Consider the following 20814-nt stretch of genomic DNA (forward strand, 5'->3'; position numbering starts at 1 on the left):
AAAAAAAAAGAAAGAAAAAATGGCAAAGAGGACTGTTGTCAATTGGAGATGAGATGAATCTCCTATTACACCTTTGAGTGATGCAAGGCAGAGTGCAATATGTGCTCATAGGTGGTAGAAAGCAAGATGTATTCATTTGAGTGTATGTGTGTATTTATGAAAAAAAATCAAGCATCTGTGCATCTGAAAGTGCATGTGTGTGTGTCTGGCTGACTGTGTTCTCCCTAAACTCTATTTTTGAAAACCCATGTTTTTTTAGGCCTGAAGTGAACTTAAAGAAATATACAGGTTGCCTCAAAGAGATTGAAATTTCAAGGACACCGTATAATATATTGAGTAGTCCTGATTTTGTTGGTCTAACCAAAGGATGCACGCTAGAGGTTAGTCTGACTTCCATGTATTTTGGGTTTAATGGGTATAAATGTTTTCTGGCTTCTGATTTTATGGCATAACAGATTAATTGTATAAGGCATATTCAGACACACATAGAGATCTAACCTGAAAATCAGAACAGTTATATTTAAGAGAAAGAAAGATGAATGAGGCTGATCAGCAAGTAGACCAGTTTTCCAGATCCTAACTTCTTGGACAGGATCCCTGGCCAATTGTGATATCCCTATCCCTAAAGGGAAGGATTTTCTAAAATGCTTAGCAATGGTCTAGCTTTGTTTCAGCTGACTAAAATGGGAATTATTGACATTAATGAGGATAGAATAAGGCAGCGATAATATTGCAAAAACCTTAAAAATTTTGATGCACATAAAATCCAAGGATTTAAGTGATTATTATTCTTTTAAATTGTTATTATAAAATCATTCACTACAGAACACCTAAGGTACTTTGAAAATCACCATATATTTGGGGGTAACTGAAACAAAGTCACCTTTAGGACAGAAACATAAAGCACTTACTGTTGTGAGCTATCACTGAGCTGGAAGGCACTTTTCTTACTGATCACTAAGAATGTGCAAAATTGGTGTCATTATTTTAACTTTAAATACAACTCAAGTCTATTTATTTTCAATTATTGCTGCTTCTAATTAAGAGGCCTTCAATGTATATAAAATCGAAGGAATCTGATCCTAAGTTTGGGAGAGACTATAGTAATTTTCCATGGAAAAGAAGAGTCTTCATATATAAAAAAATATTTCCAGTGACATTTGTCTCCCAATAAGTAGTTTGTATTTCTTCCCTGGAAATGTATACTGTTGAAGATAGTTTTGCCAGCAGATGTATGATCTAGAGTTCCATATCAGCTACCACTACAGTAAATCCAAGTGAGTTGTTGTTAACCTGATGCTCTCCAAACATCTTTCTACAAAACATTAAAAATTTCCTCTGAATAGGGACTGGATCTTGGTCAGGCCAAAATAAAGACGAGGACCCTCTTTTGCTGTGTTTATCAGTTGTACATCTGGCCTTCATCAGAGCAAAAAGCATACAACAATAGGACACTCAGAGAGGATATTAGACTAGATGGATCTGTCATGAGATGGCCATTTTTAAGTTTTCAAGTTTGTGATAAAGCTAAACTGCAAACGGCCAGATTGCTCAAATGCTTTTAAATCTTACAAGTTTGGTTTCAGCAGAATTTTTTTACAGAAGTTCCTATTTGTTTTCCTTTATTTTAGATTCTTTCCTGAATAGGAAAGAAGGATATTTGTTCATTTGTTCATTTTCTTCTGTTGCTATGAATCCTAGGAAGTACTTTGTTTTTCACATTATTTTGTAACACTTAAGATTTTAGAGTATGAAATCTAATTGGATTAACCATTTTGTTGGGGAATTAAATAAAATACTCTAATTGTACAGAACAGGATATGTAGGATAATTAAGAAGTGAAGTAAAAGCAGAAGATAAAGACTGGATATATGCTCAATTATTTAAATGCTCTCAGGTTTCAGAGAAAGGTGAACATCATCAGCAGTGATTTTATCTGGCATAATCTATTATCTCTAAACCTGAAAACAGTTCTACTGTACTGAAAAAATGGTGAGTTACTTTAGAAAAAGTCACTGTTTCTATAGACTGGTCTTCCGCAGCTGGAAGAATACATGAATTGGCAGCGATGACAGAAAATCTTCAGGAGCATGTACCGATTTATTATTTGATGACATATTCTGCTCTTTAAATTGTGTTAACGGCTACCAATGTCCAAAGAGTTGGGCCATACACAACGAGTGCTTTGTTTATGAGCCCAAGTCATCAAGAAAGCAGTGGTGCTTAGTGAAGCAATAATGATGAAGCAATGATGACTGATTAATGAAAAGTATTTTCTGGGCATGCCTGACAAATAATAGAATCTAGTTTGTGTTCATATTGGCTGTTGTTATCTATTGTATTGATTTAAAAGCAAAATCCCACTGTATTAACTCAATGGAAAACATTCACATAAACCACCTGTGAGCAGTTGTTTTTAATCCAAGAGGATATACCAAAATAAGACTGGAACTTTGCCTTCCTGTAAGACAGGATTCCAGAAATACTCTACTGATGCCAGATGTATAAATGTAAGTTAGTATTTGCACAACACTTTGAGAAGTAAATGGCTTAGTGTTTATTGTTACTTTCCATCTTTTCACACTAGTTATATTTACATAGTTTGTTATTTTAGTTAAGAAATCTTTCTGCATGTTCATACTCTTGCTTTTAATCCTACTAATGCAATTTCCTGTTGTCTTCTTCCTACAGAACATTTATACTGTTAGCTTCCCCAAGCCAGGTTTTGTGGAACTGCAGCCTGTCTCCTTTGACATGGGCACAGAAATCAACCTCTCCTTCAGCACCAAGAATGAGTCTGGGATCATCTTGTTTGGCACGAGTGGCACAGTTGTCCCCCCCAGGAGAAAGCGCAGGTCCACTGGAAGGAAAGCTGCCCCTCTGAGGAGAAAGCGCAGACAGACAGGGCAGGTACGAGGAATCTAGCAAAAGATAAAGAAAACCCACAATTTTACTGAACTTCTTCCACTTGGTTGGATTCAAGGCACTGTCAGATGTTTATACTTAAGTTAAAATTCAGTGCTTGGGAATAAATTATTTCCAATGTTATCCTTTATCTGGTGGAGAATCTGGTAGAGGCTCAGATTTGGTTTTTTGCATTGGAGTAACTGTTTCTTTTAAAGATTTATATTAAGGCATCCATTGCTTGTTGATAAACAACAACAGATTTGTTTTTCTATCATATAGATTCTTCCATGTTGTTTTTTTAATCAAACCTAAATATTAGAGGATACTGTTCTTCACTCATTCTGAGGACTACTTATACACTACTAATGCTTGGAAACGTCTCTCATTCCTGTTCACACAGACATAAATGAGGATCATTCTGTTTCCCTTGAGACCAAAAAAAAGGGGGGGGCTGCTAAAAGCAGTGCAAGATAAGCCCCTTGTTTGGGATCACTGCTGTGGGGTACAGGACTTAAGAGTACGCCAACCTCTCCTTCTCTCCCATAAAATACAAATTTACAAATTTGCAGTATAAATCCTTTCCGAAGAAGGGGATAGAGTCAGTCTTTTCAGAGAAAGTACCTACAGAGTCCCAGTGACTAACTGGTAAAAGTGTAATTGCTGTTAGAAATTATTAAAATCTTGGTTAATTAAAAACCTCACAGACAGACATACTACAACAGAGATAAACAGAATAGTTTGGTGTTTTCTTTGTTCCGGACTTCTGGGAAATGATATTTCATTATTCTCCTTCGTGCCTGTTTTGGAAGAGAGCTCTCAGTGACCTGGAGGAAGATGCTCCAGGGAGAGCACATTATAATGGCTCACCCGCTTGACATTAACTTCAGGGTAGGGGCTCCTTTATCATTTCCCAGCTCTTCAGGTCACAGAAGTGAGCATGGCACTCATTGCTATAGTAACTGCAGGTTAGATCCTGAAATCTGCTACAACATGACATTGGTTGCTAGAGTAACTACTAGCGTGATTTACCAGCCCTCCAAAGGCAGAACTCGCACTGAGATCAATGCTATTCAGGACTTGTGTGTTTAAGACCAGGCCTTGTAACAGCAAAAATCAGAAGAACTGTAGCTTAGAAGTCTCCATCCTTCCCTGCAAATAGGTATGCAGAGAGTTAAATCTTTTGATGAGGCTTTGCAGCATGACCTCATTTTACCCATTCCTCATTACAAAGATACAAGAGAGTCTGAATGTAGCAGCAGCAGAACTGAAACTACAGTATCTTGTCTATGGTGAGCAAATTAAAAACTGGTGTAAAAAAATAAAACATACACAATGATGTAAAACTAAGTGAAATAATTTCTTGCCAAATATCACTTAGATTCTCATACCAACATATACATTGCAGGCCTACTATGCAGTGTTCCTGAACAGAGGTCGACTAGAAGTGCATATCTCCACTGGGATACGGGATCCCCACAGAATCACCATCAGACCAGAAGTTGGCGAGTTTCACGACGGCAGAGCACACTCCATCCGGATAGAACGAGCTAAAGGGTAACAAACACCTCTAAGTGCTACAGACCGCACAGCACAGCTAATTCAACAAAGTAAACGTACCAATGTCTTTAGCAATCCATGTAAATGCTTCCGCTGAGGCAAAGAATTTAGTGTAATTCCATCCTTATCCAAAAATTTTTAGAAGTTAGTTTCTGACAGTGCCTATTATTTTGCAGAGCTGGGTTTACATGCTTTCCTAGGCTATCAGCCTGTTTCCCCAGAGACCTGCATTTGTCTGAATTGGCATCTTTAACCTTCTGGTTCTTGGCAAATATTTTTATTAATCAAATCCGTGGATGCGAAATACTGCTGTGGTACAGCAAATCACCTTTTCAAGACATGTAGAAAATGATTGTTTTCAAAGTATATGAACAGCAACAGCACAGCAGGCTGTAGGCTTTTTGAGATGCCATGTGCCAGTGTACACGAGGTGGTGTATACGATGGTGCCCAGCTAAATATAGTAAAACAATGGAGACACACAGTCCCAGATAAACGGCAATCATTCTTATTGCTGGAAAGCCATTGCAGACCTTCTCAGACGATGTTCTTTTAAACAGAACTTCACTTAAATTACTTTGCCCTTTCTCAGACATTGTAAAAAAAATGCTAATTAAAATTCACCATTCAGAAAGTGATCAGAAAGAGCACTACTGTAGTGTGTAGGAGTCAGGCAGTCAGTATTATTTATGGCCTGGAATAGCCCTTGTTCCAAGCAGGGTTTGTTGTGGACATTTGGACATACAAATGTGTACATTCAGTAGATTAGTGCTCTATGCACAACGTTGTTCTGCTTTGTTAAAAAAAAAAAAAAATCAGAAACAAGATGTGACATCCAGCATGTTGCAAAATGCGCTCATCCAAGCACAGTGAACACTAGGCTTCACCCTCTTACCCCCACAACACTGCAGCCTTCTTGAGCAACAACTCCTGTCTGTTTAGTCCTGAGATGCTCTTCTGCCCTCTCTATAATTTGCTTTGCTTTGCTTTGTCCTTTGTCAGTATAATTTTCTGACTGAATTTCTATTGTATCATTAAAAAAATATGCAGATGTTAATAAGAAGCGCTAAACAGCAAAGAAAGTTCTTTTATGCAGTACAGTAACTTGACCTGTGAGAGTAGATCAAGACACAATTGCTGTACAATGTCATCCAGTGATGATGCTTGTTCAGATGAAACTTCTGTGTTTTCAAAGTAGCTCTGTTACAAAACAAATTGTCTGAACTCTGCAGTTTCTGTAACCTGAAATAGATGTGAAAAGATACAAATTAAGATTAACCCCTCCTCTGCTCATCACAAGCTCAAGCTTTATTTGATTCAATACGAGGAACACCCTTTGAAAACTCTTCAGAGAGATAATTATCCATATAGTTATGAAGTATTTGCTTTCTCTTCCAAGGTAATTATAGGATACTGTTGAAGACTAATGCACATCATTGTATGGTTCTGCTTGGAGCCAAAATGTTTGCTATGGTAATGGCTAAAGATGAGACAAAAGATGAACTATTGCATGCTGATGAAAATACTGACAATCAGTAGCCACGGCTAACATGCAGCAGCACAAAAGATAACTCATGTCTTGACAGCCTGATTTCCCTACACTTCCTCTGAAGGCAGTGGAGAGAAGTGTCCTCTCTGGGACACTTCACAGAACCTAAATTAGTCTGTTGCTCTGAATTTGCCCCTAGAGAAACCTCTCTCCTATTTCCACTGCTGAAGGATCTGGGGGAAATCCTAGAGACTGTCCCGAAAGATAAGTCTTTAAATACCCCCTTCCTCCAATCCTCTGAAAAATGAGTTACTTTCTTACTCTACAGCTTTCTAGGCCAAATGAATCCCTCCAGAACTATGAGGAAACTGGACAATTTGCATGTAGTACAACAGTTACCTAATTCAGGTGCTTAAGTCACTATCCAGTTCCGTCTAGGACTTGTGTAAATAACAAACCAAACATTTTACATATGAAAACTGGCCTCTTTTCAATAAACATTTTCAATATTCAGGTGCTAACATTTGTAATTATCGTTAAGGAAGAATATTGGAGTTCAATATAATTTTGCAGCTGAAAAAAGTGAGGTTATTTGCCAGGAACTGATTATTTCTGATATGTTGTAAGGATGCTCAGTAATTCTGAAAAATCAAGCTACTTACTTATAGATGCTCAGTTTGGGTTTAGATAACTAATTGTAGTCAAAGATGCTTGAATAGTTAGGTCCTGATGCTTAGCATGACTGTAACATATTTGAAATAAAAACTGCACTTCATAAATCATATCAGAGTTTAGCAGAGACACATATAGCTTTTTTTTGAAGTCCTGATTCTCTCCTGCCTAAATTCTATTAAATACAGTCTAACAACATAAAGAAATTATGCCAACTAGCGTTCTACATTCACCTTCAAAAATACTGAAATTCTTATCCAGCCTTTGCAACTCAGCTCACCTTGAGCTGGATTTGTTCAGAAGTTGGAGATTTTCTATGTTTCATCAATGGTAAATTGTCCCAAAGACGGCAGTTAAATTTTTTACTCTTGTTGCTATACCTTGTTATATATATTACCCATCAAAATAATCCACTGTCTCTCAATTCCATAGCCCTTACATTAACACTGCTTTCTCAGTATACACAATGTATGGCTTGGCAAACTACTTTTTCACTTTCTGTCCCCTTTACCATGTTTCCTTGTAAATGTGGTACAAACCCTCAACATTTGCATCTCAGTAGCTTTGACAGGCAAGAGCATCCAGCTTTTCTCTCACATCTGGATTCTTGCTTTTACCAGAATAATGCTCTTTGCCATATTCACCCTTTTCCTCTTTGCTCTTTTTTCCATTCCTTGACTTGGCTTGGTCAGCCAGTGGTACTGTGCTTCAGAAGCTTCTACCTTCCTCTGTTCAACCTTAACAGTATCTTCCATGGGACTGCTTTGTCTTTAACTTGTAGCATCTGCATTACCCACGAGAATGAATTACGGCACTTGCATCAGTACATGGTGACAATCTGTAATTTTCCTACTCTGCCATCTCCCCCAGAAAAAAGCTACCAGATCTTTTAAAAAGTGTACAGTATCCGCGGTTGATTTTGTAATCAGAGCAGTCTGTAGCAGTGTTTGTACCCCAGCAAGGAGATAACAACCTGTACAAACCAGGAAATAGGGAGCCAAAAAAAATGTGACCCCAGGCAGTTCCCATCCTGCTGAGCACTAGATTGTATCTACCATCACACTACAGCAGGCTTGGCCCTAACCATGTCAGTGTTGCCACACTACAAACCACTAATTCCTGTTCAACCAGTGACTGATATCGCCTTCCGCAGCACAGCTTTGCCAAGCTCTGTCAGAGAACTACCAAGGAAGCATAGCAGTAGCTGAAAACCTTCTAGTGGTTAATATGCATTTAATGTGAGCTGCTAATTACATAATTTGAGTTGCTCAGTGTTACAGCTGGTGTAGGAGTAAATGGAGCCTGCAAAGTGGTGATTTCAGTACAAGCAAAAACCAGAGTAAAATATGTATTTCTTTACTTTCAAATCTTTTTCACAGGATGTTCACTGTTCAAGTAGATGAAGACAAAGGCCAGACTCAGAGATTGCCAACAGACCAGCCCATCTCTGTTAAGAAACTCTTTGTGGGGGGTACTTCTTCTCAGTTTCAGACTGCACCTCTCAGAAACATACCACCATTTGAGGGCTGTATATGGAATCTTGTCATTAATGCCACGTAAGTCTCACTGATGCCAACAAATGTCCGGTTAATGAGGCCTGGTTAACTACCTTGGCTGCCAAAAGAAACTTCAGTGTTGCAAGGAATCGTACTAACAGCAAAACCTATAACATGATCTGTTTTCTTAATATGCCCTTCCTTTTTTTGTCTACAATATACGCTCCATAAGCTATGCAATTAATGAACTATTTTACAGACAAGCCAACAGCTGTCTATTTATCCATAAAGTTGGAGAAATTCAACAGTAATGCTGCAGTAAGTCTTGCCTCAGTGATAGGTATTTATGTCGTACTATAACACTTTATTTAAATAAGGTTGATCTCCAAGAGTATACAAATTCTGAGAACCACCATGAAAATTAATTTGCTTTGTGGAAAGTGCATGCTGCAGTAATCTGGAAGGAACATTTAAGTAAAAAGAAAGGGAACGGTGAATAAAGTAAAATGTCTTCAGAAAGTTCCCATCTAAATCTTTCTTTCACATAACTGAAATACCTAAATTAGGATCTCATGACCCCACACTCCAGCAATGTATATCAGAGAGAAGGACATCTCTGCAATGTGATTCAGCCTACCTAGGCTGGTAAAATTTGCTAAAGAGGATGCCTGTCTCTCTGCACTGGCTGTAGGAAGGAAAGCCAGTGGTGACTATCACCCCTAATTTATTGTCCCACCTCTGTACCTAAAACAGAAGGGATGAATCCTGGCTCTTGTGTCCTGTGAAGTAGAATTACACTGCAGCATATAGCCATTCTTTATAAATGGGTGATAAAAAGGCAGAAAAACTAATAACAGACATTGATTTCTTTGTGTGTTCTCAGCCCCATGGACTTTGCTCAACCCGTGTCCTTTGAAAATGCAGATATTGGCCGATGTCCCTCTCTAGAACCAGAAGTTAGGCCACCTGAGGATGAAGATAAACCAATCCACACAACAGTCCTGATCCAACCTGAACCAGACACTAATGGGGAGAAAGAAAGACCAAGGATGACTCCTGCTTCCCCTCCTCCTCCAACACCATCTCTATCTTCAGCACTTGTAAGTGTAGATTATTTCACTCAGGTACAGTTTGAAAAGTTTCTTTTTCTAGGCAAAACTGAAAAGCTAGCCATTAAGAATAATGAAGTAATTTGCCACAAAAGTAGTATGCTATTGTAAAGGGAACACCCTGTTGCAGGTCAGTAAAACCTGAGGATAATGGAAAACTGGTTGATGTCATTTGCTTGGATTATCACAACAGTAGTTTAAAGAACAATATAGCAGTAGAATTCCCTTTGGCTTGCATGCTTAGCCCTAAATCCTTGCACTTCAGGATGTAAGCCAAGCAATATCTGATTGGAAGGGAAATTTTCCTATGGGAACTCCATGTCATTATGATATTTCTTGTGCTGTTCTCTGAAGCCATGTCGGTAACAGGACGAAGAAACAGGTAAACCAGAGAGGTTTGTTTGATATGGCAATTCCTCCACTGCTATTTTATAACTTTAGTCAGGAGACTTACGAACTTAAGAACTGAAACCCCAGTCACTGCTAAATTGAGCTCAACTGTTGCCAGAAATCTTAAATAGCTAGATAGTGGCAAGCAGTCTTCCACAATGAAATTTAAGAAGAAACTTCTTCTGCCACGAGTGCAACAGTTTTACAAGCTGATGCAACATTCTACTGTCCAGAAAAGATACATTTAGATAATCTGAATATTAAACTGAGTAATTTATCCACTGGAAGATATCCTTGGGGGGGAAATCCTTTGCATTTTATTACACCTCCATACAACCGACAGGTTTAGGCAGGATATAGTTCAGTATGGGTGAGGTTTCCAAACAATGTGAAAAGGCTGCACATTTCCTAGTTAGGAGCCTATTTACACTACCATAATAAGACAGTTTTGAGAAGTTAACAACCAGAATATTTAACTTCTCTTTTTATATATATCAAATACAAAAGAGTCAGTAATTTTGACAGTTGCTCCCAGACTGGCTTCGTAAGATCTTTTAACCATTTTGGGAGGCACTCCCACGCTGGGTCAGGTTTAATCTTCATTCCCATTTCACACGTCTTCACTGACACATTACAGAACACTGAGTTTGTTGGTATTGGATTTTTCTGTGTGACCCAGAGATTAAGTTTATCAATTAATTGCATGAAGACCACCAAAAAAATAAAAAAATTGTGATTTTTCAGTGAGTCAGTGTAGTGTTCGCTACATGTCAAGGTGCCACACTTAGATCACTGGTCGGCCCGGACCAGGGAAAGACAGATAACACACGCAGTGTGAGCACCAACTTCCGCCTTTTATTGCGCAGTTAATTCCTTTTATACTAACAAGGGGAGGCGGGATTACAGGTACATCACAAGGCTGCAACTAACCCTCTAACTTTCCATGACATCGCGAGATCTTCTGAACGCCGAACCCTACAAGTCAGTTGGCTATAAGTCTGTCAGTTAGAGACAAAGGAACCTGAATTCATTGTCCCAGTCACTCCCTGTTTCCTGACTCATTTTCAGAATTCATATCTGTTTTTTCGTGGACATAGGTAGGATTTCTAACTATGTTTTCCTACAAGAAATGGTACAAAAATTAGGCCAAAACCCCTAACTCATTAAGGTTTCTTTTATATTTGAGCTTCATGGCCACCTTCATTGGCCAGGTACATATGGCACAGCTTTATCTAGAAGGACTTGACAAGCACAGCTGAAGTCTCCACAGCATATGCAGCCATCTGTGTACCTGGAAATGGGAGCCTGGGGTTCAAGATTGGCAAGCTCCGTCTTAGTCATTACCCTGCCCCGAGCCCCGAAGTTATATTTATCGGCCTTTTAATGCTCTAGGGCAGCATTTTTTATTCATTCCCACAAGGTGGAGTAGTTGTAACACGAGGGCTCCGATGCATCTTTCTGTTTGCAGTTGAAAGTAAGCGAACTTGCAGTATAAGGCGGCTACCACAGAAAGATAAGGAACCAGGCAACAACAAGGTAAAAAGGGTTATCTGGTTTAATGCTCACTGTTGTGAAAGAGTGCAATCATATTATCCCTTGATCAAGCATTATAAACAAAACAACACAGAAGTGTGTGAGAGAGCAAGTGCACACTAAGACTCTAAGCACTAACTTTTAAATAGAAAAATTGAGAGGAATAGATCTACTCATTAATACCAGAAACTACTTCCATTGTTACTAGGTGAGTTTTGTATATCACGTATCTAGAGCCATGATAAACGTGTAACTAGGTGAGTTTTGTATATCACGTATCTAGAGCCATGATAAACGTGAAATAGGAGTTCAAAATAAAAATCTAAATGAAACACCATTACTCCATTTTCTCTCTTGGAAAAAATGAAATCATTTTAGTATTCTGAAGACTTCAAACTATTTTAAATAAGGCAAGCTTTTGGGTAGTTTTTATGTTCATCTAAGTAAATTCTCCAAAGTATTTTTCTAGGGAATGTTGCAACAAAATAAGTAACTACAGTCTAATAATGAGATAGCACTCATATGACAGTTAATTATACAGAAGTTCAGTGTCAAAGGGCTGTATATGGAAAATATACAGCAGAAAAAAATTATTTCCACATAGTTGTCTTTAAAAAGGTACCTGTTCTACTTAAGTCCTTTCAGGACTTTTTTTATCTCTTATTATCCATCTGCATGTAAAAGAGGAGGGGAGTTCAATCCCAAATGAAAAAAAAACAAAACTACCCTCTACTATAGGCCAGACAAGATCTAGAAATAGGATAGCTGGGAGATACACTGGTCACCAGTCTGCTGGTGCTTGCTACAGATGCCAAAATGTTTCTCAACATTGGATAACTGCTGCTTCTGCCTCATGTTATCCACTGCTTCTCAGGACTCGCTTGCCACTGAAATGAAGAGTGCCAGCATTACTTCTGCATTTGACTCCATGACGGTATCTTCCACTATTTCTCCATGCACTACTTCATTGTTTTATTAACACTACTCAATGAACTGTGGGGACTGCTTCAGTGGTGGTCCCTTTTTCCCCTAATTACTTTCTTTGTAATTGCTAATACAGCATTGTTTGTAGAGAATGTGTGACAGTCCACCAGTGGGCTTTTCTGTTCTTCATTTCCACTGTGTGATACACACCTAGCTTCTTGACTTACCAGTCAAGTCCCTGACATCTGACAAGACTGGACTAAAGTGCAGCTGAAGACTTCAGTCTTGAGGCTCTCAGGTAATATGGGAGATTATTAAGCAGCCAGGTTTAAACCCAGGACACCTGAAGGCCATTACTGAAAAAACAAAACTGGGCTATTTTAATATAGGCTGATGATCCATGCTTAGTTCACAATCTTGTGAAGGCTGTAAAGCTGGCTGTCCTTAGATAAAGCGAAAGCAGACATGGGGCTGTGAATAAAACCTGGAAGTTTTTTAAGCATGCCCTACTGACATTTTTATCTTTTACTGACATTTCCACATCAACCTAATGAATGTTCACTATTAGCAATCAATTTTTATCAGTAAATAATCGGTGTATGCTTGGTATGATTCCAACCATAACAGTGTGTTTGGCACTCTCCCCCACTCCTTGCCCTTCCTTACAGTCCTCTGGCTGGGATGAAGAAAAGCTGCAGTGTTTGCTGACGCTGGCGAGCAGCTAAAGTGTCAGAGACAGACCCTTTACTGACATATACCAGCCTAGGACTGAATTTGCTGTCAGAATATGTCCTTTTACCATGTAATATGTAAAAGCGTGCCACAGGAAAGTGTGTGTTAGTGTATCTTCCAATTCTTTCCAGTACCAGTAGTTAGTGCCTACTGAAAGTATTATATACACAGTAGTATTATTATTAACATAGTTGTTAAACTTCTAGATAAACCTATAAAGCTTAAAATAATTAGAAACTTTACCTAGCATTATGGGAATATGATTTTTTTTCTATTTGATGATCACTGGAAGACTGCTATCACACATTCATAACTTTGTTTGGTCCTGCTGAATTTTCCCCATTTTTCCCCTCCATTGCACACTGATGTGTACTTGTCGTAATGCATGGTGTTCTACTCTGTCATATTCAACCCAAAGCATTCATTGTGGACAACTAATTTTTAGAAGTGCTCTACACTGTTGTGAAGGTTTTTGTGACGTGTGAAAGCAAAAAATATAACACTACTGAAAAACTGAGTGAGGGGGGAAAGAAATTTCCTCTTTGTGTATGAAATCTCAGTGTCTGATGAGTCACTCATGACATTTTCAAAATTTTTCACAGAAAGAGCTCTTTGCCAGCAAAACACTGCACCTTGTGCTTTGCAGGTCCCCGCTGAGTCAGGGCTCAAATAAGAGACTGTCGCCAATCCAAAATGATATCAACCACAGTGCTTAAACAGAGCTCGCAGCTATCAAAGTTTGTTTTTTTCTCAGTGATGTTGTCCTGATACTGTGTTGTGTTAGATCCTTTGACTAGTTTCTTCATAATACTCCCAGTAGGAGGCAAAAGCTAGACATGAGTAGGAGCTGGTAATTACCGTGGTCTCACATTGCCCCAGGCACCCCTACACAAGAGCTTTAGGGCCAGAGATTAAAAGACCTGGTGAAATTAAAAAGAGAAAATTATACTGGGCAGAAGATATTTTACCTTCCATTGTTGCACCACTTTAAGATTAATAGAAGTGGAACAGATAGGGAGGGGTTTCTTTCTTTACCCCCTGGGTAATATGTCTACATTGGACAGCTCAGGGAGTTCAACAGTTGTTACTTCTATCCATCAGTTATTTGGATTCCCTTATCGTTTGTGGGGGCCTTTCAACAGCACCAGGGGAAACAACAGCACATTAAACAAAGAATGCAATTGTAAAACAATATAAAGAAGTAAAATGGAGGACTCTGACAGGTGCAGGATCTGAAACTACTTTTAACTCATTATTTTTAAGGTGACTAGATTTCAAGTCAACAGCAAAGCATCCCTTTAAAACTTAAGTCTTGCTTCATTTCTGTAAGAGAGCATCCTACTGTGTAAAACTCAGTTATGTGAGCTAAGAGTACACTGCGCTGCCTGGAAATTACTTAAGACTCTTGTAAATGTCCACTGGTGGCATGAAAGCAGCAATGTTCATATATTACTTTTATTTGCTTTTACAGCCAGCTTAATGAGCTCTGCTTTTACACCAAGTTCCTGTCATACTGTTTTATAACTTTAGCTGGTGTGATGAGACATCAACACACTGGAAAACTGCAGGGCAGTGTCTAGACTAGGTGGAATATTCTCAGGCTGAGCAGTTGGAAGACTTCTAGCATGCGCACAGCTGAGAGACACAAAATATGAAGTTTGTATGATCACTGTATATTTTGCAGGATTCCTGTGCTGCTGACACAGAACCAGCCATTTTGGAAGGTGGCAAGCAATTTGGTCTTTCAAGGAACAGCCACATTGCAGTTGCATTTGATGACACCAAGGTGAAAAACAGGTACGTTGTTTATTTCAGCAATAAGTTTTGATGGAATAATGTCAAAATAAAATGCCCCTCCTTATATTCTCAAAAGCATCTCCCAAAATTATGGGCATAACATGAAAAAGATCACATCCCATGGCTAATTAATTTCATTAAGCAAACATAAAAAGCATTAAAGCATGAAAACTAGGCCATGAAGTGCCCACCTAAGTAGCTCTCACAAAAACAGTTTACCTCTTTGTTTCTAAAGGTTTGGGCATACACAGATCCCAGACTGATTTACAGAAAAACAGATAGAAGAATGGAGCCAGGTCATACAACTGAGTCAGAGGTTTCTTTTTCAGAAGAAAGTTTCTTGGTTCAGTAACTTGGTAATTTCTTGTAATAAGCAAACTTTTTTTTCCCTTCCCTCCCATAGTTAAGATCAAGCTTGCGCAGTAAACAGGCAAAATGACATTACCCTTCCAAAGTATAACAATATATACATATACATGTTGATATGCAAAGAGCTACTTATAAAAATACAGCTGTTTTCAATGGATTGTGAAGCTGTAACTTGTTAATTGTTCATTTTTGCTCTGAAGGCACACGATCATTAACAAATGTGCCATGTCACACCACTAAGCATTTTTGCTGCCTTATAGTTTACAAGTCCATCAGCCTCACACTTATTTTTACCTATAAAGATGCTGTACTGCATATTTTCACATATGCTAATTTTAGAAAACTGGGAATATAATTAAAAGAAATATGTAATCCCAAAGTCCTTGCCTGTCTTCTTTTCAAATAAGAATCCTGGCCTGATCATTTTCATGCAGTGGTTTTTCACATTTATATTATTAGCTGCTTTCACGTACTGACTTTACAGCTTAGCTTGGCCTAGGTTAGTGACATGCTGCCACTACAACCTTAGCGTTTAGATAATCTAAATAATTTCTTTCCAGGTTCATTGCCATAGGGGAGGTTTTTGGCATTACCATTCTGTCCAAGGGGTCAGCAGACTTCTTCAAGACGCACCCCCATTTTCTGTTGGAAGAAATCAGAATAAGTGTTTTATATCCTGATTGTAAACTCTTCTCTCTGCATCCCTAAAAGTTTTGCAACCTGTCTTCAGGCAATACAACTCATTAGAAACTCAACATTTGCCAGCTGTCACTACAGCTCGCTCTTCTTTGCAAGCTTTATGTGTGTGGATGACGGATAACGCCACTGGAATTTTACAAGGGCTGGGATTTTCCAGCAACTACAGCTGCAGCTGAGAATTATATCTTGAAATTCTATGCCAAGGTTACACTTTTTTATTTCCACAGCAAAGGGACTAATGAACACTCATATGTCAGGGATCAGATATGTGTGAAATGCAATTCGCATATAACCAAATTATTTTTCTTAAACTCTGACAGACAGTAAAATGGGCCACTAACTGAAATTTTTTTAGAGGAACAGAAAAGGGTAAAGCAGATAAATCTGTCTACTGTCTGACGCCGAATACCTTTTCCTCTGTTGCTGTTTTCCTGTTTGTTTGATTTCCAGACTTACAATTGAATTTGAAGTCCGAACAACAGCTGATTCTGGTTTGCTGTTTTATATGGCCCGCATCAACCATGCGGATTTTGCGACAGTTCAGATAAAGAATGGACTGCCTTACTTCAGCTACGATCTGGGGAGTGGAGACACCAACACAATGATTTCCAACAAAATAAATGATGGCCAGTGGCACAAGGTATAATAGTCTCTAACGCTAAATTATTTTTTTTAATGCTATGAGCGAGCTTTGTTTTGCCTTAAGATATTTGCAAAATGTAGTCTCTACAAGCTAAACTTTACAACTAGGATTTTCTGTAGTCTGCAAAATTTGTGCTTTCAGATTCACTGTTAAGTAGACAGTACATATTCCACTAACAAAAAAGTTAGTGCTGATCTTTGAATTTGTCCTTCAGGAAACACATATTTCTGGACATATTTAGAATATATCCCATGTATGGTGTCGTGGTTTCAGCCCAGCTGGTAACAAAGGACCACGCAGCTGCTGGCTCACTCCTCCCCTCCCCGCTCCTGTGTGATGGGGAGGAGAATCAGAAAGGAGAAAAGAAAAAAAAAAAACCAGAACCTCGTGGGCTGAGATAAGAACAATTTACTGGGACAACACGAAAAGAGAAGTTACAACAACAACAATGATACTAATAAAAGAATATACAAAACGAGTGATGTACAGTGCAACTGCTCACCACCCACAACCTGGCACTTTGCCACTTCTCCAACCGAAAACCCACAGGCCCCCCCAGCCCGCTCCCCATTTATATACTGAGCATGATGTCACATGGTATGGAATAGCTCCTTGGCTAGTTCAGGTCAGCTGTCCCCGCTGTGCTCCCTCCCAGGTTCCTGTGAAAATTAACTCTATCCCAGCTGAACCCAGGACATATGGTAACGAACTGCAGAAAATGTTCCTTCCTGCCTAATAGGGCTCAGGTGAGTATCAGCTCGTGATGATGGAATACATCATTAAAGCCAGTTGTTTCTATGTTAATAATGTCATTGTTCAGCCATAATGCTAAGAAGAAAGGAAAAAGAAGTAACATTTAAGTACATCTTCCCTGCATTATTAATTTAATTCATTAGGGAATAAATATGACATTCACAGATGTATTTGGCGGCCGCTTCTGTGACTTTATGAGAGGAAGCATTAATATACAATGCCTTTGGCATTCAGATGGTAAGGGAAGGAGTAATATCACAGCCATGAAGTTTAGTATTTACTGGGCCAAGGACAACAGACACATGGTGTATTCGTTAGGTAACATGCTTGAAGGCACCAATAAAGACAGAGAAGAAAAGAATACATGAGTTGTGTATTCAAGCTGCATACTATAAGAGACATTAAATTTTGGACAGATATTTGGAAAGTCACTATCCACATCTCTATCACCAAATGAGAAAAAATCTCATTGTGTTTTCTGGCACGCTTGAATTGTTCTTATGAAACCCTCTTTGCAGTCCTCCTTAGTCCCTCTCTGCTTCATTCCCACCCTGTTCTGCAGGAATTTTATTTTCACTGGATTTTTATTCATGAACTTTTTGATGATAGCAAATGCTGTATACCAAGGTATTTCATGAGGGGAAAAAATAAAAGTTGTATTCATTATTTATCTGGTTTATATAATGCCTAGGAGCACTGGCAGTAGACCAGGGCTCCTTTCTGCTAGACCCTCTATGAATACAGAAAAGATGTGTTTTGCTCTGTAGCCATTGTAGCCAAAATAGCCATACCCCGAATGTAGGCATTTTATCTATATTCTAAGAGAACTAACGGGAGCATATATTTCTTAATTGAAGACTATACTCTTTGGGCATGCAGCTTGGCACTCTGCAATGGAGGGACCCTTGTTGTAGATCCCATTTTTGTAGGACACAATGGAGACACAATCCAAAGTCACAGTTCCCCAAAAGCACAAAAAAGTCCATTTGCGTGGGGGGTTGTTGGGGTAGAATTTCCTCAACTCTTCAGCAATTGCACTTCCTCCATGCAATTCACAGCCCATTTGTCTGAACAGAAGCCATCACACCAACAGAACATAGTTGGTATTATATTTACTCTAGCATGAACTATGATCTGGGGCACATCCAAACCAGTGGAATAATAAAATCAATATTGTCTGCAAATATGTGCTGCAATAAAGTTTTGCAACCAGTGCCATTAACATTCAGCATTTACTATTGCCAGTACTTAAAATTGCTGTCTGATTCCAGGAAAAACAATATTGTGTCATGCCTATGACAGTAACAATGAAGCTTTTCAAAGGAACCCCAAGTCCTTTCAGTAATTCTACTACATAATAGTCATCATGCCTCCTGACCCAGATGTAATTAAAAGGCAGTCATACGTTTGCACAAAACCTTGCGCAGGAGCTCTGTTCCATGAATATTACCCATAGTTGCTGCCATGATACTTCTCCTAACCACTCCTACTACTTTCTCCTGTATTGTTATATATTTTGGACTGTAAGGCTAGCTACAATCTGGAAATGCTTTGTTGTCAGAAAACTCTGTAGTTGTATTGCGTTTGTGTGTCTTTTTAGATAAAAGTAATTCGAACGAAGCAAGAAGGAAACCTTATAGTAGATGACGTTTCAAACAGGACTGTTAGCCCCAAGAAGGCCGATATATTGGATGTTGTGGGAATGCTGTATGTTGGAGGATTGCCCATTAACTACACAACTAGAAGAATTGGTCCGGTAAGCAAGTTTAAGTTATCTTACACTTCTTAAACTGTCTTGATTGGTACCAATGTCTTCCCAGTTTTGTTTTGTTTTGCTTTTCCCTCAGACTGCTCAAGAATATGGATAAAATGGACCTTACTGGCAGTACACTATTTTCTTTCGGTAGAATGATCTGACTCAGAATCCAGTTAATGCAAAGAACTAGAAAGAGTAGAATTAGTTACTGTTATGGAAAAGTAGAAAGATTCATGTATGTGTATCCACTTGGATCACTGCGCAGCTAGAGTATAAAGTCCTGAATACTACTTGCCCTTTCTCTTGATCGTAATTCATCTGACAATAAATGATAATAAACAGTGAAAGCATCTCCCAAGAGAAGGAGCAGAAGCCAAAATTACCCTGGACAAAGTACCTAGTAGTACTGCTGTTTACTGTAGTAATTGGGTTTGTGTTGTTACTACTAAACTAGGAGAGAATGTATTTTGAAGTAAGGCCATGAAAACTCTGTTGTCCTCTTTCTGTTTCCAGATCAAATGTGCATATATCAATTTATCACTGTTTTGGTCTAAATGCCCAGCTTCCATACTGACACAGAACATACCTTGGCAAACAGTGTAGAGAGGTGAATATCATTTTGGCCTAAACTTTGTAGAATCAACTAGGAACACTGTATTCCCTCACCCAGGCCAATTACTACATCTATCTGCGTGACTCCGTGTCAGTCATCTCACTTTCCTGCTGCCCTCCACCCCCCCAAGATATGCCAGTATCAGAATCAGAGAAGAAATTCTTCCCTGCATTATTTTTTTCTCTGCACAGAGGTGTCTTTCGAAGTAGAAGCCAGAACTTGAGTGAAATTAATTATAGCAAACAACAAATTAGGCATAGAGTGCAGCACAATTCAAACAAAAAAATGGAATGTCCGTAGCAGCTATGTCTAGGCTTGTTCTGGGTGGTTATAAAGAAACAGTAAAGAGGAGGCAAAAGTACAAATCCTGGTAGAGGAAACAAACCAGACTCTCAAAGAAACTGCATGTGAGTAAATACCACTGTAGTAAGATGGTTATGGAATGGCAAATACTAGCCTATAGACAGGCAAGAGTACACCAGTTCGGGCAGACAAAAGAAATACAGAAAAGGAATTCCTAGATCCTGCTTAAATAAGTCCCCATAATAACTTGTGGATGGGGAATGAAGGGGAAGAGTAACCACTCTAAATCTAAGACTTGTATTCCATAGAGAAAACTGATCTGCAAGATCATATTTCTCAGCAAATTATGGGTTTTGCAGAAAGCCAGAATTGAGGCAAATCTACTGATCATTTGCATTTACCAAACCAGATCTGAGACACGGAAAAACAAAAGCAATACTTAACTACCCACAAAATGCAATTCCTAATACTATCAAATTATGCTCTTTGAAATACATCTGCAATTTACAAATACTAATCTAAGGATAAAGGTAACACTAAATCCTTACCTATTGCTTCCTGTCAGAAGTAATGGAGGGAACCCGTGCAGATAAATGGCTCAGTCTGGCAATAACGATCATGTCAGATCCTGACAGTTTTAAGTGCTTCAGGATTTAAATGAAGCTGTGACTTCAAGTGTCATTCACAGAAGGTAAAAAACAGTGCTTGCCTTTCAATCATTCTCAGTAAAATACACCGCATGATGTATTAATAGAGTGTTGTGTTGTAGGCTTCATGTAAAGCCTCTGAAGCAAAGAAAGTTGAAAGGATGTATTATCTTAGTTAGGGCTTTCTTCTAAACACACATCAGCCTTTTTAGACACCAATCCAGTAGATAACCATAGCTGGGCTGGCTTCCTATTCAGTGCAGAAGACCGATACCTGCTTGTTTGGCTTCAGCAGATGTCACATTTTAAGCACTCAAAACTCTGCTTTCAGCAAAAGAGGTCATATTGCCTGTTACTATGCTAAAGTACAACCGGATTTGCTTTTCCATAGGGAAAGTGAAATTTTAAAGTTAGAGAACATTTTCG

At 38.7% G+C, this 20814-nt stretch overlaps 1 protein-coding gene across 9 annotated transcripts in view; it reads left to right on the top strand.

Annotated features, from left to right (window-relative positions):
• LAMA2 (laminin subunit alpha 2) overlaps window positions 1-20814 on the top strand; it is a 375334-nt gene that overhangs the window by 348294 nt on the left and 6226 nt on the right. For 6 of the 9 annotated variants that reach the window (XM_075035668.1, XM_075035669.1, XM_075035671.1 and 3 more), the window contains 9 exons: window positions 260-380; window positions 2692-2910; window positions 4313-4461; window positions 8004-8180; window positions 9004-9220; window positions 12027-12086; window positions 14493-14605; window positions 16124-16313; window positions 18670-18825. In XM_075035668.1, coding sequence (XP_074891769.1) covers window positions 260-380; window positions 2692-2910; window positions 4313-4461; window positions 8004-8180; window positions 9004-9220; window positions 12027-12086; window positions 14493-14605; window positions 16124-16313; window positions 18670-18825 — 1402 coding nt within the window. Of the gene's footprint in view, window positions 1-259; window positions 381-2691; window positions 2911-4312; window positions 4462-8003; window positions 8181-9003; window positions 9221-12026; window positions 12087-14492; window positions 14606-16123; window positions 16314-18669; window positions 18826-20814 lie in introns of those variants that run through there. The other 3 variants (XM_075035670.1, XM_075035676.1, XM_075035675.1) reach the window with 2 other exon arrangements.

Source organism: Buteo buteo, chromosome 9 (genome assembly GCF_964188355.1).
Source record: "Buteo buteo chromosome 9, bButBut1.hap1.1, whole genome shotgun sequence".
NCBI lineage: Eukaryota > Metazoa > Chordata > Aves > Accipitriformes > Accipitridae > Buteo > Buteo buteo.